Source organism: Phocoena sinus, chromosome 6, assembly GCF_008692025.1.
Source record: "Phocoena sinus isolate mPhoSin1 chromosome 6, mPhoSin1.pri, whole genome shotgun sequence".
Lineage (NCBI taxonomy): Eukaryota > Metazoa > Chordata > Mammalia > Artiodactyla > Phocoenidae > Phocoena > Phocoena sinus.
Genome location: NC_045768.1, coordinates 20,766,551 through 20,791,515, shown reverse-complemented (window position 1 = coordinate 20,791,515; position 24,965 = coordinate 20,766,551). Strand labels below are relative to the sequence as shown.

General features: G+C 39.3%; 1 protein-coding gene across 1 annotated transcript in view; it reads right to left on the bottom strand.

The window, feature by feature from the left end:
• Positions 1-24,965, bottom strand: part of FKBP15 (FKBP prolyl isomerase 15) — a 55,606-nt gene that overhangs the window by 12,781 nt on the left and 17,860 nt on the right. Inside the window, exons 6-20 of the mRNA XM_032634048.1 lie at positions 24,487-24,585; positions 22,570-22,719; positions 21,364-21,432; positions 19,916-20,062; positions 17,032-17,174; positions 16,489-16,546; positions 12,186-12,293; positions 9,435-9,537; positions 8,842-8,948; positions 7,255-7,369; positions 5,759-5,868; positions 5,343-5,450; positions 4,734-4,828; positions 3,775-3,877; positions 648-819 (exon numbers count right to left, since the gene is read on the bottom strand). Of these exons, the coding sequence (XP_032489939.1) occupies positions 648-819; positions 3,775-3,877; positions 4,734-4,828; positions 5,343-5,450; positions 5,759-5,868; positions 7,255-7,369; positions 8,842-8,948; positions 9,435-9,537; positions 12,186-12,293; positions 16,489-16,546; positions 17,032-17,174; positions 19,916-20,062; positions 21,364-21,432; positions 22,570-22,719; positions 24,487-24,585 (1,687 nt within the window). The remainder of the gene's footprint in view (positions 1-647; positions 820-3,774; positions 3,878-4,733; positions 4,829-5,342; positions 5,451-5,758; positions 5,869-7,254; positions 7,370-8,841; positions 8,949-9,434; positions 9,538-12,185; positions 12,294-16,488; positions 16,547-17,031; positions 17,175-19,915; positions 20,063-21,363; positions 21,433-22,569; positions 22,720-24,486; positions 24,586-24,965) is intronic.

The following is a 24,965-nucleotide window of genomic DNA, read 5'->3' as shown; positions in this document are numbered from 1 at the left end:
TCAAATATTCTAGAAGAAAAAAAGGGAAAGTTTCTGAAAGAGGCAGTTTTTGGAGAGAACTGGAGTCAAATCTTGGCGATGGTGGGCACACCAAGTCCAGAGAACAGCATGGATAAAAAGCAAGGCAAGAAATACAGGATGTGTTGAAGCAGCAGGCTGGCTAGTATGTCCAGAGCTACGTTGAATTGGGCAACATACAGGAAATAAGCCAAGGTGGAGGGGCCTTGAGTGCCAGGCTGAAGGACTGCAATCCATGCTCTAGGAAAGCGGCAACTGCAGCAGGAAGCACCTGCTTCTTAAGCTTCTACTGAGTCACAAGTTAAAGGAACCCTTCAGTTAGATTAGTTAGTCACAAGTTAGTTTAACCTCAAGGCCTATGAGGCCAATCCTAAGTACAAGGATACTCAACACTCGCCCAAACAAAGCAGAACTGTGGCCACTGATCCACTCTAAATGGAGAGTCAGTTCTTTTGTTGTCCTTTATGCCAAACAATCATGTAATAGGTTTATATTGGTTCACCTTAACCTTTGGCTCTGTCCTTCACAAACTTCATTAGCATTATGCCAAATGGACTGGGAGGAAGGAAACAGTGTAATTCTTTAAGTTTACATTGTCAAAATCCCAGCCCCCTCCAGCAAGGGCATACCTGAGAGCTCTGCCTGCAGTTTGGCGACTTGGCCCCTGAGGAGGTCCGTCTCCTTCATGCTTTCTGTCAGCTGTACCTGCAGCTCCGTTTCTTTCTTTTGGTGGGCGGTCATTTTCAGGTGTAGATGAGAGACCTGTGCAGTGGCTGCTGCTAGCTCTTCTGTCACCTTGGCCTGAACAGTAACAAAGTACGATGTCACTTTAAGGATGGTGATGGCCCAACCTCACATACTCTGTGCGGGCTGAACTGGTAGGAAGATAGCTAAGGCCACCTTCAACCTGAGTTAAGCCCAAGCCCTCGAATGTGCAAGGTCTCTGACTCAGGAATGCCCTTGCAAAACTTTGTCCTTAGGAAATACTATGCAAGAGTACAAAAATTTTGCTACAAGGATGACTGATACAGCATTGTTTATAGTCGCCAAACAATGGAAACACAAAATAATTTTAAAAATGAGCTTAAGCAAATTGATATATCTATCCTGTATGCAACTATTAAGAATAGTGTTATGAAAAAATACTCAGTGGCTTGGTACACAGTCACCACCTATTGTTAAATCTCACCAATCTGATACATGAGAAATGGTATTCCTGCCATTTTCTAAGTTTCCTATAATGAACAAGCATTTTTTTTTAACAAGAAAAGGGTACTTTAAATTTTAAATTGAATGCCTTTGATGGCAATCCACTTCTCAGGCTACAACTCCTCTCCAGCACTACTGTACTAATATTGGGTTGGCCAAAGGGTTCACCTGGAAACGAACTCTTTGGCCAACCCACAGTAGTACTATAAAGATCGGTCACGTGAGAGTAACTGCTTTGGGGGTTCTTTGAAGAACAGTGGTAATAAAAGAAGGGAATACTCCAACTTCTTTGACTGCTCAATGCATTTTATTTTATTTTTTTTCAATGCATTTTAAATGGTGCTCTGTACTGGCCAAACAGGAGCTAAGTATTCTCAAGCAACATCCGATGAAGTCAAAATGACTACCCTGGAAAAGTGTCTACAGATATTGTTTATGAAGGGCGATGATGAAAATGATAATTAAAAGGATGGTCAATGAAAAGGAATGGTAAACAAATGACAAATACTACATTCATTTCACCTGAATTCATGTGCTCCTGTAAAAAATAGGAGAAATCAGATGACAGGAAAGGCAGTGAGTGACTGCTCCGCTGGTTTTGATTTTTGGGCAGCAGTGTATTTACGGGGTTGGACCATCTCTCCTATACTATTACACTGCTACTACCATTACTCCTCCTATACCACTATACTTTACATGCATTCTTACTGCTGTCTACTTTCTTATTATCACTTGTCCCTTCTTAGGGTATTCACTGCGCCTACCTCAGTTTTAAACATTTATTCCAAAGCCTTAATCGGTTTTCTAGCTTACATTTAAAATCTGATATTTTGGCTCTCTTAAAGGTGGGGGGAATAAAACAAATTGTATACAAAATAAAAAGAAATAAGCTATGAATGAGTATCTGAGTGTACACTGGCAAAGTCTCTCTCCTTGACCACACTTCAAGTTAGGCTCCTCTAAGCCCATGACCTTGTTCTCCCCTCCTGTCTTTGGCCGGACCAGCCCAGTTTTAGCAAGAATCCCTGCTAAGTCAGTTTAGAGTGAATCTCTACCCTTGGTATCTGATCAAAGTTCTCCATCCCAACCTTTGCTGTCTAAGTCCTTGGTCTGTCGTTAGCAAGAATCCCCCTACCCATGATGTCTCCTCTTAGTAATTTTCCATCCACTAACCGCCCCCTCACTCTGCTCCTTGGCTGTAAATTCCCCACTTGCCCTCTTGCCCTTAACTGTATTTGGAGTTGAGCTCAACATTTCTTCCCTATCGCAATAGTCTTTTTATTTTATTTATTTTTTTGGCCACACCGTGTGGCTTGCAGGATCTCAGTTCCCCAACCAGGGATTGAACCCGGGCCACAGCAGTGAAAGTCCAGAATCCTAACCACTAAACCACCAGGGAACTCCCATCTATTGCAATAGTCTTGAATAAAATCTTCCTTACTGTTTTAATAAGTGTCAGAATAAATTTTTTAGTAACATGCGACCTTTAGAGTGAGCTCTAAGATACTTATTTTTGCTGTTCAGCAGCCTTAGGTTTTCATCTGTTAAACTCAGAGGACAATGACAGTTTGGACTTCCGGGCAGAAGAGGAAGTTTCACCTGCCGCAAGTAGAATCAAAGTTTTACTCACTGTCCTGCCTCAACTGGCCTAACAGAAACTGAACTAACACAACGCTCAGAGGGCTTTGCGTCTATCGTGGCTCCAGAGTTCACTGATATCAGAGGGAAGACCACTTGCATAGGGCCTTGCAGCAGGTAAGACCACTGGAGGCGATGAATTCCAGAGGAGAGGTAGTGGGGTGGATGGTGACTCTCACCAAAGAACAAGCAGAGTGGAAAATCACTCAAAAGCTCTTATCTCAAGTTATAAAGTGCATTCCACTCAATTTTCATGTTTTCAAAAAAATTCAAATACAAAATATAAAACACTTCTTAAATCTGAGAAAATAGCAGATGAAAGGGTTGCGATGTCCCAGCTGATGAGGGGGAGCCTAAACAAGAAGGAACTCATTTCAGAAAAACAGTGTCACTGGAGCAAAGACAGGAGGAGTGGGGCTTCCAAAGCAGTCATCTCAACCCAAGACCCACAACAGTCTTCCTTCCTTATAGCTACTTCAAAAACAGGTCAAAATACCTGTTCTGAACTGACTGAAGTCAAACAGCAAAACTTTAAAATGCTTTGGCAGACACAGATGAAGGAGCAAACTAAACAGTCTCAAACTTCACAATAAATGTTTGTTATGTGGCATAACAGAAATCGTCTGTTGATTTTTTCAGCAGAATAGGATTAGTTTCTAATAAACTGTATAATCCTCACCTTAACCAGATTACTAACATCAGTGATTGTTTTTGAGTCAACTTATTGTAACGCATTTATACAACAGAAATCTGGATGTTGGATATATTAAAAATCTGTTGGAAGATTTCTAGTTCTCTTCTCAATGATGGCAAAAATTCTGCTAAAAAGCGAACTGGTAAGGACATACAGAGGACACTCCTTGGCTCTACACATCCTGACTTGGGCTTTTCTCTCCCCAGTTACTTTACCTTCTCTTGCTCAGCATGCAAAACTCTTGCCTGTGTGTTTTCTGTGGCAGTTTGAAGTGAGTTGTTCCTCTTCTCCATCATCAGGTTACTCTGCTCAACATACCTGTGAAATAAACAGGGAAAAAGAAAACATTTATCAAGCACTCAATGCATAGCAGGTATAACCCAATGTATCAATACATTCGGTCGTCAGAGCATTGCTCTATACCTTCATCAGGAACAATCTGAAAGCATTTTATTTTCCGAAGATCTGCAGTAATCAAATTTGGAGGCAGGAACCTGGACCGGGGTGAATTGCTTTGAATTTGCACAATGAAGAGGAGAGGAATTTGAACATGTGTGGTGAGGGGAAATAAGAGAGGAAAGAGACAGGAGTATGAAGGCTACAAGGAGGGAAGAAAAGAAAGCCACTCCCCTTCCCCCTTCCACGTGGGAGACAAGAGACACTGGAGAAGAGAAATATGGGAGGATATTTTAAAGTGAAATGCTGCTGTAACATGTTCCCGACCCCTCCCCACAAAAAAAATTTTCAGAAGGATCTAGAAAAATTATACAATGCTTGGGTTTTATGTGGAAATCAGTGAAGTTCTGGTTGATAAAATAAAAGTCAGCCTACACAGAAGAGAAAAGAGGACATCAGGAGTTTTCTAGGCATTAACACTGCTCTTACAGATGAGGAAACTAGAGCCAGTGGGAATAAATAAAACGCCCAAAGCCACACAACAAATGAGGGGCAGAGCCAGGATTCAAACGCAGGTGTGCATTACATCACAGCCTCCCGAGCCCTTTCTCCTGAAATCCGTTCCGTCAACAAGCAGTAATTCACATGACAGGCAGGAAACAGAAAAGAGCAGAAATACACATAAACTTCTGTAAACAAACATGCTTATTTAACTTGGGCATTTACAAACTAAACCCTTTTTTGTCCATCCTAGCCAGTGCCCCGTACCTGTCATTACCTCTGATTTCGTTCAATTAGTTCACTAATCTTGTCATTCTGTTCTTCTATCCGACTGCTCTTTTCAAGGATCTCTTGCTTCAATCTTTCATTTTCCTAATTCGAAATATATGACGTTTAACTTAAGTTGTTAAGAGAGAAGCACCAGATAAAAGGGAATCAACTTGAACTGACAGATGATACTATTACATATCTGAGAGAAAAATCTAGAACTTATGTCCACATAAATATAATACTTAAAACAATGTATCAAATTCTACCTGATGGATACAAATCACTACATCCAATAGACTCAATGTATAAATGGCTATAAAATGAAGCGGGAACTTTGGAATATGGTCAAAAAAGAAATGTTTCCTTCTGATAATAGAGTGATAAGTCACTTGAATTAAGTCATAATGGATTTTCCAGAATTTCCCAACTCCGTGTGGCATTTATCACGTGCTCTTATTCCTGGAGTAGAGGTTTCAAACAGTAGTACATGTCCAGAGAGAGCAGCAGCAAGATCTCCAGGTTGAGTGCTCTGTTCTTTTTTTTTTAATGATATACTTTTTTTTATTAGTTACCTATTTTATACATATTAGAGTGCTCTGTTCTTGATCACTCTCACCTGAATAATTCGCTGGATGTTGCTCATAATCATGCTTGTTTCCATTGTCACCGACATGCTAGGAATGAGCAGGGAATTGCTAGTGGTGCGTTTCTGTAACTCTTCAACCTACAAAAGGAGTGTCAGAAAGACTTTTCATGACATTTTTAAAAGGAGAAATACAATTTACCCAAGGTCTGACTACTTTTTTGAGGGGGTTAATAAGTTTCTGAGACAATCTCTAATGTAAGCAGGAGTTTTCTTCTGCTAACTGGATCCCCAAATAAAATGACCCTTCTAGGGAAATAACTACTAACTACTATGAATACAGGAAACCAGGAAGAGTTTACCTATAGCCCTGGTTGCTCCCTGTTTGTATCCCCTCTTTATACCCCCACTTTCAACACAGCCCCTTAGTCATGAGATGACTCAGTCACCTTAGTCATGAGATGATCCATTTTATCAGCCACTTTGCTGACTGCCATTCGAATTTCAGTGTTATGTTGCCGGGCTTCAGTCATGAGAAATGAAGCCATGTCACCTGATCCTGAACGGAAATTAGCCAAAAAGAAACTTATGAAACTGTAGCAGAGGATACTGTATGAAGAAAAGCCAACAGCTCTATCAGCAGAGGAAAGAAAGAAATGAACATTTCCAAATACTGGAAAATGCTGTAGGTGATTTACACTGTCAGGAGAAGACGGAGAGGGGTTAAAGGCAAAATGGCTCCAAAGCTAACAATAACCAGCTATCCTCCTGCAAAATGCATCAAGTGATACAGTCTGGTTCAAGGGCACAAGTAGTACACTAGCAACTCAGATTGCTTCTCCATTCACCCAACTGCATGCCAGGTATTGGACCAGGTACCAAGGATACAGCAAGGAATGAAACACGGTTCCTGCCCTTGGCAAGGTCAGTCTGGTGAGGAGACTCACGTGTAAACAGATCATTATAACAGAGTGTTGTAAGTGCAAAGAATGAACCATGTACGAGGTTGCAAGGTACAAAAGAAGCACAGAGAAAAGCAAGATTAACTCTTTGGTGACACACGTATACAGTTATGTCTCTGGAAGGAGGGGAGAGAGGGATGGTAACAGGAAGCCTTCACAGAGGAGATGACAGATTCAGTGGTTTCCCAGATGGAGAAGGGCAGGGCTTCCAGACAAAGGATGCACCCAGGAAACCCTTACCACTCCAGGACCATAAATTTCATTGTGGGATATACTTGCTTCTTCCTACCACTGTCCTAATACCCAAAGTGATTACTGTACAAAAGACAAGCTGCAGAACAAGAAGGCAGGATACCATCCCAGCTGTGTGCATTTTATTTTGCTTTGTTTTTACACTAGGCAACCACACTTGTACATGTATACAAGATCTCTGAAAAGGGACCGTTTCCTAAGGTCAGGGGGGTTTAATGATGGAAAAAAGTAACTGCTCTTCACACCTTTTTGTGTTGTTTGACCTTTTTATAAAAGTATATTCTTTTCACAACTTTAAAATTTTAACAAAACAGCTTTCAGAGATACTGAACAGCCACCATGTTTTCTCCCAATTTCCTCGAATGTTTTTACTCTTTTACTATTAGCTATGAATTCTACAGAGCAACTCTGAGAGAGGAATTAAAAAGGGCTGGCAGGAGAAAATGCAAGAAACAAAACACAGAAAGTGGCCATGAGGGTTTTTGTGGGGATGATGTAAATGTTCTAAAGCTGGATTATGGTAATAGCTGCTCAACTCTGTAAACATCCTAAGAAAACCCATTGAATTGTACACTTAAAACGAGTGAACTGCACAGTATGGAAGTCATACCTCAACTAACTTGTTTAAAAAAAAAGAAAAGAAAAAAAGGGCAGAGATCTACTGGAGTCAAAATGAAAAAGGGATGGGAGGGAGGAAAGCACAGCAAGAACAGAAGATGAGAAACTCCTACCTTGAAAATGAGGAGACTGAGAGAGCGGTGCGGGGTACAAGGGCCGAACGGGCTGCAGCTGGGAAGCAACAGCTGGTGCCTGAGGATAAGCATAGGCTTGCATACCTGTATAGGGCTGAGAAAATGCCAAGTTACAGATGGCTTATAAAACAGTCATATCTCTCTTTTCTGCTTAATTTGTCTTGGATGGAATAAAGTAGATAAACTGGAAGTAGACTCAAACTTATTGAAGCTGGAGATGTATGAGACCAGAGTTTGGTATTGGGTAATAATTGCAGCAGGAGAGTCACGTATGTAATCCAGTGATGCCTGGTCACTAAAGTCATACCTAGAGAGTGAGGGAAGCATGTCTCAGGTCACTCCCCAGTCCTCCTGTGATGATTTAATTAAGTAGGAATTCATCCCCCGGCCATTGGGCCTATTGATGGTCTAAAAAAAATTTAAAACTAAGCAAGTAACGCTTGGTTTCATTAAGGTAAAAGAAGAGGTGTTCACTGTGATTCCAAACTAAAGCCATCAGTTTCCAAAGGATGCCTCTCCCCTTCTAGATTGTGATGCTTATCTGTATGACCAAGAGCTCTCATTCTCCTCTGAGCCTCAGCCACCTCAACTATAAAATGAAAATAATAATACCATTTCTTAGGATTGTTGTGTGGATTAAATGAAGCAATATATAGGTAAAGTTCCTAACAGCTCATAAGTGCCTGGAAGACAATAAATGCTCAATAAACAGCAGCTATCATTTTAGTGATGATGGTTATTCTTCCTTGAATTAAGGAAATCCAGCTCATTTCCAGGGATTGGTATAACCACCCATCCATTACTAAAAAAGAATCTTAGTCTATAGGATATAACTCTCTATTAGGTCCATTAGGAGAGGGCCAGGTAGGACTTTTCTCAATTCTGATACACCCCTTCCTCATAATGGGGCATAGCTTGGCCACCATCACTCTGATCCCTCCATCAAGAATCACCAAGGAAGTGAGGGTCTGCTACCATGGGGAGTTAAGTCTTAACCATCAAATGTGTCAGGGCAAAAGAAAGAGTCCACTGTCCGGGCAAACAGTCAGCAGAGGCAGACAGGCTGTTGCCACTGCCTTCTGTGAAAACAGAAAAAAACCTACTTTTAAGAGCTCACTTTTGGAGGTTAACTAGACAAAGAGTTCAGCTGTATTTTCATACAGCCTCCATCCATTGACCCTCCACCACAACCGTTCTGCTGAGTGGAGTGCAGAATCTTGGCCTATCAGCTGTTTGACAGAAGAGAACACAGAAGACTTGAATCTATAGCCCTCAATTAGACATGTGTGAAAAGGAAAACAAACAAACATTGCTTGGGCTTTTACTATGTGCCAGGCCTTGTGCCAGGTGCTTTGCTTGTTCTTGCACGAAATCTTTACAACCACCTATAAGGTAGGTAATCCCTTGCTTGTTTAGACATGAGAAAGTAGGAGTTGAGGAAGGAGAAAAATCATAAACTCTGTGAGGAACTGGTACAGTACAAATCGTGCAAGAAGAAGAAAAGAGACTGCCTAGAACTATAATCAATTATAGCTTATAACTGATATGGTTTAAAAATGTTGTTACCTGAAAGGACTGGGCGTTTCCAGATACAGCTGAGTGGGAATCATGAGATGCAACTTGCATCAAGGCAGCAGACGGTGTTTGGAGCCCAGAAACAGATGGCTGAGGTGCTAAGATAAAGCAAGAAGTTTTCACTGTTATCCATCCCTTGCTTCTTGGTACAAGTCTGGATTATCACCTTTCAAATCACCACCCTTCAGACTTGACCACTTCTCTCACCTAGTCTCCTAAAATCAGCTCTACTGGAGTCTCAACAATGGGCTAGTGGAAGGAAATTGGGCATGCTCAGGTGCACGTTGACTCAGACCTTCGACACCATCAGCTGACAGAAAGTGCAGAGTTACACACAGGGAGATGGCTCATTAGCTGAGTGCCGATTTCCAAAACTGACAATGCAACACAGCAGAAGACACAGCAAGCAGACCAAATACATCTCCAGGTCTGAAAATGCGCTACCCAGGGACAAACTGACAAGTTTTATACTCTAGTTCAGTTCTCAATACTAAAACAATGCAGCCTAACATTTTAAGGAACAATGATGATAACTTTGGTACCGACCCAATTCAAGGCCACAGAGCCTCAGAGAGGTTCCTTACCTTGTGAGGTCATCTGTGGTAGCACTGGATGGGCTGGCTGAAGAGAGGGCTGGATGGACGGAGTCACAATAGGCTGCCCAGCTCCTCGAAGAGCATTCACGTCCTGCAACAGCATGAGCATTTTGGTTACTGTGTCTATGGGTCCTTAATTGAAGACTGAGGGTGACTGTCCACCCTAAAGCTGCTTACAACTAGTGCTTTTAGGCAAAGAAGAGGAAGGAAAGGCAAGCAGAAAGGCAAGAGTTGAAGGTGTGGGCTATGGGAAGAAAGCACTCTATTATATACTGGAGTAGGATCCCTTCTCCCTGTAAATTATATCAAATAATCATAGTTAATTTCCAGTATAAGTTGTTGATGTTATTTTGTCTGAAGCAGCTAGAGTGACTGCTCCCCATAATGTATCATTTTGCAAACCAGCAGCTAGCTACCTTCAGACTGACCTAGTCTGTTTCCACAGAATTAGGGCCTCTTACAAGGAAACCCAGGGAATAATGCAGCCTTTCTCTTCTGCCAAATAATATACACAGACCTCAAGGTACTCACAGAAAATCAGAAAAAGCAGGATTCACTGTGCCTCACTACGATGCTGTTTTTGACAATATCGTTTTAGAGTGTTTCCCCCTCATTCTTTCTCTTCATAAAAGCAAAGCAATGTTGGTCCCTACTATAATTCTAAACATAGTTAACATACAAACATCTTCCTGATTCATTCAAGGAAAAGAAAAACTTGAGGCACAATATACAGTGACTGTGATCTGCTATGCTACAGTTCAAGGGCTGAAATCTCTTTGACATTCTTTTACTTCAGAACTTCCTCTTGTTTCCCAATATTCTCAAAAATGTATTATGCATTTCTGGAAAAGCATCCCAGTTTTACATCATTACATAAATCAACCTAAATGTCTAACAACAGAGTAAAAGGAATCATGATAAATCAATGTAACAGAGCACTGGGTTATCTTTAAAGGTGATAAAGCTTTGTTTTATTTATTTACTTTTTTTATATTACTGATATTAACATAAATGTTCATGACATAACATTAAGTTAAAAAATCAGATTATGGAACAACATATAAAGAATGTCCTTTTTGTTAAATGTTTCTTCTTTTTAATTTACATTACTCTACAATGAATAATTAGCACCTAAACATTTTAATAAGAATATTATCTTATACAAATTTCACTTCCAGAAACCAGATAAAAATCAATCCTATAACAGGTCCCAAAAATCCTATCTTCCTTTAAAATGTTAAATCTACACAGAGCTTTTCCGTGAAGAAATAAAACAAAATTGTGGGGAAAAAAAGCCTATTTTAAAAATTGTTTTCCTCAAAAGCATCACACTTGCTTTGTTTTAAATCAATATCAAAGAATCCTAAATTTAATCACTGTTAAGTGTTTTAATTCAGTTGAGAAAGAATTATTTTATTCAATAAGGAACTAACCAATGGGAAAAGAACTTAGTTGGAATTAAGTTACTTCTCACCATTCACCAAATTCCAGATGGATTAAATATGAAATAATAGATCTAAACATATAATAATAAATATTTTTAAAAGACATGTGATGTTTATAGTATCTGAGTATCTGAAAGTGGGAAGGCTTTCTAAGCATAACGTCAAAAGCAAAAAACATAGGGAAAAATTGATAGAGCTGATTGCAACAAAATTTTTGAACTTCAAAAAAATCATGCCAGGCTTCCCTGGTGGTACAGTGGTTGAGAGTCCGCCTGCTGATGCAGGGGACACAGATTCGTGCCCTGGTCCGGGAAGATCCCACATGCCGCGGAGCGGCTAGGCCCGTGAGCCATGGCCACTGAGCCTGCGCATCCGGAGCCTGTGCTCCGCAACAGGAGAGGCCACAACAGTGAGAGGCCCACGTACCGCAAAAAAAAAAAAAAAAAAAAAAAAAAACATGCCACAGGGGACTTCCCTGGTTGTCCAGTGGTTAAGAACCCGCCTTCCAATACAGGGGACATGGGTTTGATCCCTGGTCGGGGAACTAAGATCCCACATGCCACGGGGCAACTGAGCCCATGCGCCCCAACTGCTGAGCCCACATGCTCCAACTACTGAGCCTATGCACTTTGGAACCCGCACCACAACTAGAGAGAAGACTGTGTGCTGCAATGAGAGATCCTGCACGCCGCAACTAAGACCCAATGCAGTCAAAAAAAAATTAATTAAAAAAAAATCATGCCACATACAAAGCCAAAAGATACAACAGTGGTTTTTTTTAGCTGCACCTCATGGCTTGTGGGATCTTAGTTCCCCAACCAGGGATTGAACCCGTGCCCTTGGCAGTGACAGTGCTGAGTTCTAACCACTGGACTGCCAGGGAATTCCTACAACAGTGTGATCTTCATATTAAATTACATCAGTGGAAAAATCAACATTTCCCAAGAGAATCTAAACATTCAATCAACAAATATGAATTCATTCTTTTATGGGTCAGGCATCATGCTGCCTAAAGGCTGATGTTTGCTGACAACAGAGATTTTAGTAGAAAGCTAAATTAACTACTTAAAACTGCCCAGTTCTTGTGGCAGATATACAGAATTGCTTCCATTTCTCAGGGGAAGTGATAATTATAGCAGAAACACATGTACCAATACCAACCTGTATCATTCTGAATATAAGCTCTCTAAATAATGATTCTGGGTTAGAGGCAGAAAAAGCAATAATTTCAGTTAAAAGAACAGAAGACAGCAACATCTGCACTATTCATTCTAAGACAGCCAGTGGGACATACTTCAATTTCTGAATCGTTGGAATCCAGCTGTGGTGGAAGAATGGGCAGCATGGGCTGGCCCATTTTAGCCATCCGAGAGATCAACTTGGCCTTGATTGTATCCGGATTCTAAAAAGAGAGGAAAGTCACAAAAATCACTATAATCAAGGTTCACTACCTTCAGTCAACTCTATGTCTTTTGGCTCTTATATTAAATCTTTCAACAAGTCCCCCCTGCCTTATCTATTTGAAACTATCTTCTAGAAAATGAGAATTAAAGATTTCTTGCCTAGACGCATACATGGGTCACAATTAATAACGGTAGGAAAAATAATTCCCTATACGTTGGAATGGACAAAGTGATTTCATCTGTATTCCTTCACTGCAATCAAGTCTCCCTACCAGGCATAAGTATTCTCATTTTACAGATAAAAAAACTAAAGTATAGATTAAGGGAGGGAGGCATTTTAGATAATAGTAACCTCTCAAAGGCCCAAGAGCAACCTAGCAGATAAATATTCAGAAGAGATTTAGGGCAAAAAGAAAACAGGAGCTCTGTGTTCTAAATTCAGGTTCATTTAACACTGACTTGGCACTGATGACATACTAGTCCCTGAGCTAGACGCCTCTGTATGCATTAACTGGTTTAAAGTGCAGCCTTCAGAGCAGAATGTATACTCCTAAGGGTAAACGAGATGATCTAATGAGTGTAAAAAGAAATGACCATGACCTCTATTTTAAAATTATTTTTAAGCTACAGTAAACATCAGACATTAAACTTGTTTACAGGGATGGAGAGTACTTTATGTATATAATTTGTAAACAAACATATACTGAGAGGGTGTATCATTTTTTCTTAACTAATGGAGACACATAATCAAAAAAAGTTGGGTCTATCAAAAGAGGACTAGTTATATAAACCAATATTCACACAATGGAATCTTGTGATCTAAAGAGTAAAAAAAATGAGGATGCTTTCTATATACAAACATGGAAAGATACTGTTATTATAAAAAGCAAGGCAGATAACATATTTAATATGCTATTTTTTGTGAAGGGGGAAAATAAAATATACATTCCTATTTGCTTGCATCTGCATAAAGAAACATTGAATACATAAGAAACTAATAAAAGCAGTTACCCAAGGTTGGGGATGAGATAAAATAAGGTACATGGGGGCAGGGGTAGGAATGAGTCTTCTCAATGTATATCTTGTTATACTGTTTTGCTAACTGTGCCATATGAATGTAATTACCTATTCAAAACAAAAAATAAAAAATGTAAAAAGAACCAAAAGATGGTTAATTTTATATTATGTGAACTTTGCCTCAATTAAAAAACCAAAACTGTAAAATAAGAAAGAAAAAAAAGGTTGGAGAGCACTAGTCTATGAAAAGTTACTGAAGCTTAGAAATAGGTGACAAAAGTAGCTGTGTCTCAAGACTACAAAAGAACTAATACCGAACAATCGTTGTGGCTATTCAAAGATCTGAGATTATAAACTGTTTTTCAATTTTCTTGATTCTCTGGCTTAACCTTCTGGGTTTAGATCACTTTTTACACATATCAGATCAATTATTTGCTTAATTAATTTCTGCTTTGGACTGAATATAAGCAAATAAACTAGTGTTGGAGAGAAATTAATCATCAATTTCACTTCATACAATTATCCTGTTTCCCAATGTGGCAGGTGAAAGCCACAGAGCTTTAGAAGTTGAAGCACTTCAGCTATCATCTCATCCACATGTAGCAAACTCAGATGCCTTCACGGACCAGGCAGAGCAGCAGCAAACACAGTGTACATCTTCTAAAGGTCTTCAAATCCAAATTTTACTACAACAGTATGCTAGTCTTCTCATGTTACAGTTGGGGAAACACAGAGGCCCAGAAACCTGATAGAAGTCAACTAATTGGTGAATTAGTGTAGAATTCCTCTGAGAGAATGAAAGTATGAAGATATGTAGCATTAGCAGTAATTACGATAACAGAGCTAATGTTAATTGAGCTCTTACAATATGCCAGACACAATACTAAAAACTCCATAGGCATCATTTCATTTAAGCCTCATAAAAATCTCAAGATTACTGAAGACAAGCTCTATGTAGGCTTTGAGCTTAGTGCTTTATAAACATATCACGGGAACACTTAGAGGGGCTGTGAGAATTATTTCCATTTTTTTTGTTTTTTACTTATTTTTTAATAGATCTTTATTAGAGTATAATTGCTTCACAATACTGTGTTACTTTCTGTTGTACACCAAAGTGAATCAGCCATATGCATACATATGTCCCCATATCCCCTCCCTAGAGCCTCCCTCCTATCCTCCCTATCCCACCCCTCTAGGTCAGGGCAAAGCACCGAGCTGATCTCGCTGTGCTATGCTTCTGCTTCTCGCTAGCTAATTATTTTACATCTGGTACTGTATATATGTCGATGCTACTCTCACTTTGCCCCAGCTTTCCCATCCCACCCCGTGTCCTCAAGTCCATTCTCTATGTCTACATCTTTATTCCTGCCCTGCAACTAGGTTCATCAGTACCATTTTTTTTTTTTTTTAAGATTCTATGTACATGCATTAGCATACGGTATCTGTTTTTCTCTTTCTGACTTACTTCACTCTGCACAACAGACTCTAGGTCCATCCACCTCACTACAAATAATTCAGTGTCCTTTCTTTTATGGCTGAGTAATATTCCATTGTATATATGTGCCACATCTTCTTTATCCATTCATCTGTCGATGGACACTTAGGTTGCTTCCATGTCCTGGCTATTGTAAATAGAGCTGCAATGAACACTGTGGTACATGACTATTTTTGAATTATGGTTTTCTCAGGGTATATGCCCAGTAGTGGGATTGCTCCGTCATATGGTAGTTCTATCTTTAGTTTTCTGAGGAACCTCCATAGTGTTATCCATAGCGGTTGTGTCAATTTAGATTCCCACCAACAGTGCAGGAGGGTTCCCTTTTCACCACACCCTTTCCAGCATTTATTGCTTCTAGATTTTTTGATAATGGCCATTCTGACCTGCGTGATGTGATACCTCACTGTAGTTTTGATTTGCATTTCTCTAATAATTAGTGATGTTGAGCATCTTTTAATGTGCCTCTTGGCCATCTGTATGTATTCCTTGGTAAAATGACTATTTAGGTCTTCCGTCCATTTTTTAATTGTATTGTATATGGTGTTATGTAGTGTTCTAATTTCATTCTTTTGCATGTAGCTGTCCAGTTTTCCCAGCACCACTTACTGAAGAGGCTGTCTTTTCTCCATTGTATGTTCTTGCCTCCTTTGTTGTAAATTAGGTGACCATATGTGCGTGGGTTTATCTCTGGGCATTCTATCCTGTACCACAGATCTATATTTCTGTTTTTGTGCCAGTACCATACTGTCTTGATTACTGTAGTTTTGTGGTATAGTTTGAAGTTAGGGAACCTGATTCCTCCAACTCCATTTTTCTTTCTCAAGATTGCTTTGGCTATTCGGGGTCTTTTGTGTTTCCATACGAATTGTAAAATTTTTTGTTCTAATTCTGTGAAGAATGCCATTGGTAGTTTGACAGGGATTGCACTGAATCTATATATTGCTTTGGGTAGTATAGTCATTTTCACAATATTGATTCTTCCAATCCAAGAACGTGGTATATTTCTCCATCTGTTTATGTCATCTTTGATTTCTTTCATCAGTGTTTTATAGTTTTCTGAGTACAAGTCTTTTGCCTCCTTAGGCAGGTTTATTCCTAGGTATTTTATTCTTTTTGTTGCAATGGTAAATGGGAGTGTTTCCTTAATTTCTCTTTCTGATTTTTTGTTGTTGGTGTATAAGAATGCCAGAGATTTCTGTGCATTAATTCTGTATCCTGCAACCTTACCAAATTCATTGATTAGCTCTAGTAGTTTTCTGGTGGCATCTTTAGGATTTTCTATGTATAGTATCATGTCATCTGCAAACAGTGACAGTCTTACTTCTTCTTTTCCAGTTTGTATTCCTTTTATTTCTTTATCTTCTCTGATTGCCGTGGCTAGGACTTCCAAATCTATGTTGAATAAGAGCGGCGAGAGTGGACATATGAAGAAGCTGAAGACCAGAGAAGTCAGATAATTTCCTCTAAGCCACATGCTTATAAGAATAAAGATTTGAATCCAAGTCTGTCGATGCAGAAGCCCAAGCTAATTTATACTGACTCTCAAGTAAGGGAAAATGAATAAAGTAAGCACTGATTTCTAGCCTAAATCAACATTTTTTTTCTCTAACCTACTATACCCTAGGCACATGAAACCCTTCTAGCTAACTGGGGATGAGGAGATAGACTTATATACTCACTGTATTTACTGTAAGCTGTTCACTGAGGGAGTTAGATTTGGAACGAAGAACTGACTCCCTGAAAGCAAATAAGACATATCCTGAGATAAAAACAAAATCCATAATCACGAGTCTAGATTATACTGTATAAACAAATTGTTTTTTAAAATGTTTGCCAATTTAATCTCTGTAAAACAGAGTTTTAACTCTTCTTTAGTTTGTATAATTTCTGAAAGCTAGTGAAGATGGACAATTTTCCATTCAAATGCTTATTATTTACATTTCTTTCCTTGGATATATATTTTGTGTTTATACCTTCTGCCCAATTTTCTTCCAGAGTTTGGCAGGCGTTCTTTTATATCTAAGTTAGTGCTTTTATAGAGTATGAATATTAATCCTTTGTCAGAAAAATCTGATGCAATTACTTTCCCCATTTCCCTCATCCCATTTTTCCCAATTATTTAAAATTATTTTTGTTTTCAACTATATCCCTATTTCTGAACCCCTCTAAGAATCATTTACATGGACAATAAAAGAGCTTTATATACAACTCCAGTATCTTACCCTGATTTGAAAGGAACAGATGTGGATGGTGACACAACAGGATCAGCAGAGAGGCTGTCAGCACCAGGTATGGGTGAAGGGGCTGCAGAATCCCGGGAACTAACACTGTGCCCATCAGAGCCGGAATCTCTAGCAAATTTGACCTAGGGAAAGATCAACCACAGATGGAACAGGCTAATAGACCACAAAAAAAGGCACGCTTCCCCCTCCATTCTCCTTTCATTTTACTTATTCTTCATTATACAAGTCATTACCTAGTCACTGTAGGCAAATCAGAAAATGTAGATAAGCCAAAAGAGAAAGAAAAGGTAACAATCACCTGCAATTCAACCACTAAGCAATAACGTTGTTAGAATTTTGGATGTAATATTTTGCACTTATATTATCTGTGTGTGTGTGCGTGTGTGTGTAAGTGTGTGTTTTACAACAATGGGGCCATACCATTTTGTACCCTGCTTTGCTCACTCACTGATATATTAACATATTTCCATGTTAACTAAATTATTATTTAGTTAACTAAATTATTAATCGACAACATCCTTTTTAACTACTGAAGAGTAGGTCTAAGGGTCATGCCCCTAACTGCTATCATCTACAGGAAAAAGTCTCCAAAGGATTTTGGGAACACAAGTCATAAATATCTATGTTATCATAAAATATATTTCACCAATTCCTAGTTGTTGGATATTCAATTTACTTCTAATTTTTTCTATAAAAACAATACTTCTAAGAATAGCTTTATCTCTCTTCGCACATAATAATTTCCAAAATACAAATTCCCAGAAGTGAAATTGTTAGATAAAAGGTATGCTTATTTTTAAAACTTTTGATATATACCATTAAATTTCACACCGTAAAGGGTAAACTACTTTATACTCTGTAAGTAGTATATAAATCTTTCTTAACACTCCTGTCACATTGGGTATTATCGTTCTGTATCAGCCTTGTCAGTTTTTTTTTTTTTTTTTGGCCACGTCTCACGGCTTGCGGGATCTCAGTTCCCCGACCAGGGACTGAATGTGAGCCACGGCAGTGAACGCCAGAATCCTAACCACTAGGCCACCAGGGAACTCCCCCAGCCTGGTCAGTTTAATAATCAATTTGTAATTCTTTGATTATTGGTAAAATAGGGTATTTTTTTCTTATGTTTACAAAATGTCAGTCTTAATGGATTCAAAATGGTTATCTATTACCACCCCTGACTTCCTCAAACTCAAAGGAAAATTGTGAAAGAATATAAAAGCTGTGAAAAAGGCAGCTGGAAGCACATCAGTCAAAGAGGGCTGGAATGCCCACCAGAGATAAGGGTGTCCAATTAGGAAAGAGTCATTAATAAAAAATGCATATCCTGGGCTTCCCTGGTGGCGCAGTGGTTGAGAGTCCGCCTGCCAATGCAGGGGACACGGGTTCGTGCCCTGGTCCGGGAAGATCCCACGTGCCGTGGAGCGGCTAGGTCTGTGAGCCATGGCTGCTGAGCCTGCGCGTCCGGAGCCTGTGCTCCGCAATGGGAGAGGCCACAACAGTGAGAGGCCCGCGTACCTCAAAAAAAAAAAAAAAAAAAAAAAAAAAAGCATATCGTTTGTTGCAGCAGGAATAAAGGAATAATCACCACAATGAGGATGGTCATAATATTTATTTGCATTGTACTTTATAGTTTATAGTCACAAACATTATCACATTCAGACTTAATAATCACAGTATAAAGCAGAGTCTTTTTTTTTTGGTGGTGGGGGAGGGGAACATTAATTAACCGCGATTTGTTACAAACTTTATTATAGAAATTATTCTTGGTAAAATTTTTAAATGGTACAAAGGGTAGAATGTAAAAAAGTAGAAGTTTCTGAACTCCATTTCCATTCTCCAGAGAAAATCATTCCATTTCTTTTAATGCCTCCAGAAATTTTATATGAATATATGGGCATGTACATATATTCATTTGTAGACACACAGACACACAAACACAAGATCATACTACCATACTGTTTTTTGTTTGTTTGTTTGTTTTAATTTATTTTTGGCTACATCGGGTCTTAGTTGCAGCATGCAGGATCTTCATTGAGGCATGCGGGATCTTTCGCTGCGAGGCGCAGGCTCTTTGTTGTGGTGCACAGTCTTCTCCCTAGTCGTGGTGTGTGGGTTTTCTCTAGTTGTGGAGTGTGGGTTCCAGGGTGCATGGGCTCTGTAGTTTGCAGCACGCGGGCTCTCTCGTGGTGCGGGAGCTCAGTAGTTGTGGCACACGGGCTTAGTTGCCCCGTGGCATGTGGGATCTTAGTTCCCTGACCAGGGATCGAACCCGCATCCCCTGCATCATTAAGGCGGATTCTTTACCACTGGACCACCAGGGAAGTCCCCCCATACTGTTTAGCAACTTGCTTCTTTCACTTAAAAATAGATTTTGGATATTCTTTAAGAACTACATAGACGTCCACTCTATGAAGAACCATAATTTAACCAGTCTCATAATAATAGACACTTAAGCTGTTTCCAGTTTTTTACTATCACAAACAATGTGGCAGAGGGAGGAAACTATGTATCTATCTCTATTTATCTATCTATATATAGGCATCTTTGCACTCTTAAGTAAACATATTGATAGCATACACTTGTAGCCATAGAATTACTAAATCAAAAGGTGTGAACATTGGGCAGGAATCGCTATTTTACAGATAAAATAAAAAGAAGGTTAGTGTAGAGAAGTGACTATGAATACAGAGCCAAGAAGGACATAAACCTTGGCCTTTAGATTCCAAAGCTGTTGTTCTCTCCAACTATACCATTTCTACTTAAAAAAAAAAAGATATCTTCAGAATCTTTTTCGACACATTGATTTATTCATTTTACTTAACTAGCAAAGAGGACTCATCAAACACAACATTTCACTCACCCGCCTAATCTCCACCTCGAACACCAGGATCGAGTCTGTTGATGGAGTCCATCCTATTACCCCTTCAGAGCCAGCAGCGCAGGCTGGCGGGATGATAAGCAACCGCTTCCCTCCTTTTCTCATGCCCACCATTCCATCCTCCCAGCTCTTTAGGAATCAGAGAAGAGGAAAAGCTCATCAGATACAAACCTTTTCATAAGACAAAACAAAGTACAGGATCATCGGGTTTATACTCCCCCCTCCTCACTGGTTATAAGAACATCTAGAATACTGCTTCTCAATTCACTTGTAAAAGACAGCATATCCAGGGCTGTATGAAATATACTTACCTTAGATGATGAGAGAAATTGGAACAGAAGAACGGCATTAAAATAGAAATAAAAGCTATCACTTATTAAACACATTTTCTAAGTACTTTGCTAAGTGCTTTACTTCCACTATGTTGTTTAATCCCTAAAATAACTTCATAAGGTTAATAGCAATATCTCCATTTTACAGAAGAGAAAATTGAGGCTTAAAGAGGTTAAGTAACTAGCCCAAGATCAGTTAGTAAATTGTTAAGCCAAGATTTCAACACTAGATGAGTCTAACTTTAAGGGTCATGCCCCAACTGCTATGATCTACAGGAAAAAGTTTCTAAGGGATTCTGGGAAAAGGAGTCATAAACAAAGCTATGGAGAAAACCATTCTGCCACATGGATAAATGAGTACTTTACAACGCATCAGTATGTCCTGACACAATGACACCCCACATGTGTAAAATACTTTTTTTTAAAATATTTATTTATTTGGCTGCTCCAGGTCTTAGCTGCAGCACACAGGATCTTTCTTGCCACGTGCTGGATCTTTAGTTGTGGCATGCAGGCTCTTAGTTACAGCTTGAGAGATCTAGTTCCCTGACCAGGGATTGAACCCAGGGCCCCTGCATTGGGAGTGTGGAGTCTTGACCACTGGACCACCAGCGAAGTCCCTAAAATACTCTTTACTTTATAAAATACTTCCACAGTTGCTAACGAAGAAATTCACAACATGAACCCAGGTCCTCAGACTCCAATCCCAGTGTTCCTCCTGCTGTGTTGTACTTGCTTCCCACCATGATTTAAAGCATCCCAGACAGATCAGAATCACCCATTATGATACACTTCTAGAAGAAACAGTTTCACCTCTTTCTCAATTAGGCAATAGGAAGAATTTAATAGTACCCTCAGAACCAAAGGATGAAAAATAAAATGTAGGGACTAGAGAAAAGAAATGTACCCTTCTTCAATATATTGTCTCACAGGTAAAAATTTCCCAAATGTAGGTAACATAGCACATTTTTCTCTTCCTATTTTTTTAACCAAGCCTTTCCAGATTCTCCAAAAATATACCCAGGTTAGAAATTTTACAAAGTAAGCCCACTGCAACTGATAAACCCAAATATAGTAAGAACACAGTTAAGTCTTTACCTTGATGACTTTTCCTGACCCTAATTTCAGGCGAAGCAGCTTATCTTTGTTAGCAGTAGAGTCAAAAACCTGAAAGTTGATCAAAATAAACACGATTAGCCAATTTCAAAAATAATAATAATCATTATGATATTCAACTTAATACACACCAGCACAGTACTTCTGAAATAGGTAATGTCAAATAAACTGGAAAAATACTTCTTAAAAGACCTGAAAAGAAGAGAGCACATCATGGCTAAAGGTGTTATCACACTGAATATCTCTGAGGCAAGGATTTTCCAGGTTTAGAAAAAAATAAAACTTCTCCTACCAAGTGTTTAAAAATATTTTCATCTATAAAGAATTTTCAAATAAATTATCTCATTTGATGCCAACAGCCATCCTGCCAAGAAAGCCGGGTGAGCACCACTAAGCTCCATTCACAGGAAAAAAAAATTAAGAGCTTAAATGACTTGACAAAGTCAAGTTAGGATAAAATTGGGACCTGAATCCACATTTTTTGGACTCATAGTCGAAAGCTCTTTCTATCATACCACACTACTTTTGAGGGCTAAATAATAAAAAAACAAAACAAGCCCAATCTATTCACAGTATCTAGTATAAGAAAAACGGAAAAGGGCTTCCCTGGTGGCACAGTGGTTGAGAGTCCACCTGCTGATGCAGGGGACACGGGTTCGTGCCCCGGTCCAGGAGGATCCCACGTGCTGCGGAGCGGCTGGGCCCGTGAGCCGTGGCCGCTGAGCCTGCACGTCCGGAGCCTGTGCTCCACAGCGGGAGAGGCCACAACAGTGAGAGGCCTGCATACCGCAAAAAAAAAAAAAAAAAAAAAAAAAAAAAAAAAAGAAGAAAAGAAAAACGGAGAAACAACTGTGAGGAAAGTCTAAAAGGTTTTAAGACCTAATCCCATAAGGATATATTCAAGTTTAAAACTGGTATAGGAAGAGACATACATGTGAACAATTACCAAAAATGATACTTGCAAAACTGGTTTCCTTTCTCTAAGTAGAAGAGACATAGTGGCACTGAGCAGATTTTCTACATTAGCATTTCATGGCTATGCCCCAAAAGCAGTTGTAGAGACTAAAGCAGGGCTCCTCAAAGATTTCTATTTGCCAAAAGCAGCAATTCATAGTAATAACACCTTACATTTGAATAGCTCTCATGCTATTTAAATTACAAAAGAACTTGCAGGATACATTTTCTTACCTGGCCCAGTCCGTGATTCTGAAGGAGCCAGCTGGTATAGGCCACTTCCAAAGAATCTCCAACTTCTACAGCAGGGCCTTCTACTACAATAAGGTCCTGTGACAGCACTGAATCCAGGGAAGAGATGCTGTTGCACTTGGCGATGCATACCTGTGCGATGAAATCAAAGCAGCATAAACTTAGTTTAAGCTCAGTACTCATTCAGTTATTGCTAATGTTCTTTTCCAAACAGTGGCACCCACTAGCAAAACAGATTACATGTTCAGAAGTAAACCATTCCAAAGTCAGTAATCTCGCCAGGAATCAAAGTGCCTTAGAAGTATGGTTTTGGAGTCATACTGTCTGGGTACAGATCTGGGCACTGTCACTTATTAACTTGTGACCTCAGCCAAATAACTTAACTGCTGTGAACCTTATTTCAGAGGTTTTTTTTGTAAGATGGAGATAAAAGCTTTGCATATTTCCTAGGGTAGTTATGAAGACTGAGCTAATACAAGTAGAGTACTTGGCACAGTGCCCGGCAAATAACAGTAAGTACACAATAAACATTAGCTATCATTACTATACTGATTTACTGCTTCAGTGTTTGGGAACCTGTGAAAGCTAGGGGAGCCTCTAAAAAATTTCAAAATGCATTTCTAAAGACAATAAACTAAAGGCCCTTTACAAAACCATGCTGTATTCCCAGAATTCATATCTCTACCACCTACAGATTTACCCATATTACCTTAGCACAGATTCTAGGCAAGGACGTCAGATACATCTTTATGAAGAATTTTTCTATAGTCAATGTTTAAACATAGTATACCTTAGAAACTTGCTACTCATTTTCTTTCAAAAAGTTTCATTATTGCAATCACATAAATGCTAACTAAAACAAAGAGAAGTCATTTTTTATCAAGCAAATAAGACTAAGAAGGAAAAAAGATAGTAATTCTAAATGCTGGCAAAGGCATAGTGAGAGAATGACAGGGATGTAAAATTGTACAATCTCTCTGAAAAGCAGTGTGCCAAAGTGTATACAGAACCTAAAAATATATGAACCCTTTGACTCAATCTTTCACTTCTTCTAGCCTAAAAAATAATCAGAGGGAAAAAAAAAGACAGATTTGTATACAAATCTGTAGAGCAAAGATGCTCACTACAGTATCATTTATCTCAGAGACTGAAAATAATCTAACTGCCTAAAGTAAGGGAATGATTAAATAAATTAAGGAACATTCATGTTATGCAGCCTTCAAAAATGTTTCTAAATAATTTTTCATGAGGTGGGGAAAGATGCATTTTACTTCATTAAATAAAATAAGCAAGAGCTCTTAAAGGACTATAACTACTTATGTAACTCATGAATAGAAAAAAATGAAACATATTAACAGTGATTACTTTGGGTAGTAAGATTATGAATGATTTTTTTTTAAATGCTTTTCTAAATTTTCTATAATGACCATGAAATAACTTAAAAAAATTCTCTTGAAACAGTATTTTAAAAAGATAGTTGTGGGCTTCCCTGGTGGCGCAGTGGTTGAGAGTCCGCCTGCCGACGCAGGGGACACGGGTTCGTGCCCCGGTCCGGGAAGATTGCACATGCCGCGGAGCGGCTGGGCCCGTGAGCCACGGCCGCTGGGCCTGAGCGTCCAGAGCCTGTGCTCCGCAATGGGAGAGGCCACAACGGTGAGAGGCCCGCGTACCACAAAAAAAAAAAAAAAAAAAGAGTTGTGCTTATTCCTTAAGATAATTTATGAAGTGGAAAGTGTTTTAAAGATGTAAGTTTACATTTAGCCTTTTTTTTCTCCTTAAAGTCTCATTTTCAAGCAATTTCAATAAGTATTCTTATTATTTCCCTAAAATACAGTAAGCTCAACTGATGAATTTAGTGGATTTTTTAATGCTTGTCACTAAAAAATATATAGATATTACCTGTTTATTGAACTCCACAGCAGCCTTTTCAGACTCAAACATGATGGACCAGTTTTGTCTCTGATCATCATAAAAGGTGCTGTAGTTATTGGGCCGAACCTGGGGAAAGGAGAAATGTTGGGATAACTCAACTGCAGGCAGCGTATAAATCTGGTTGCCTAAGCTCATGTAGAAGGGCCTTGACTCAGGTGGACCCAAAGAAAGCTATCAGGGAACTTTCTTCTTCCCTCCCACCTTCCACCAATCACCCCTTAGTCCACATTCCCAGAAGGCAGCCAAGAGACCTTTCCAAGAGGCTCTGTTAAGATATCCACTCTGGGGAATTCCCTGGCAGTTCAGTGGTTAGGACTTGGTGCTCTCACTGCTGGGGCCCCGGGGTTAATCCCTGGTCGGGGAACTAAGATCCCCGCAAGCCACAAAGCACAGCCAAAAGAAGGAAAAAAAAAAAACTATCCACTCTGCTCTCCAGAGCAGAAGTA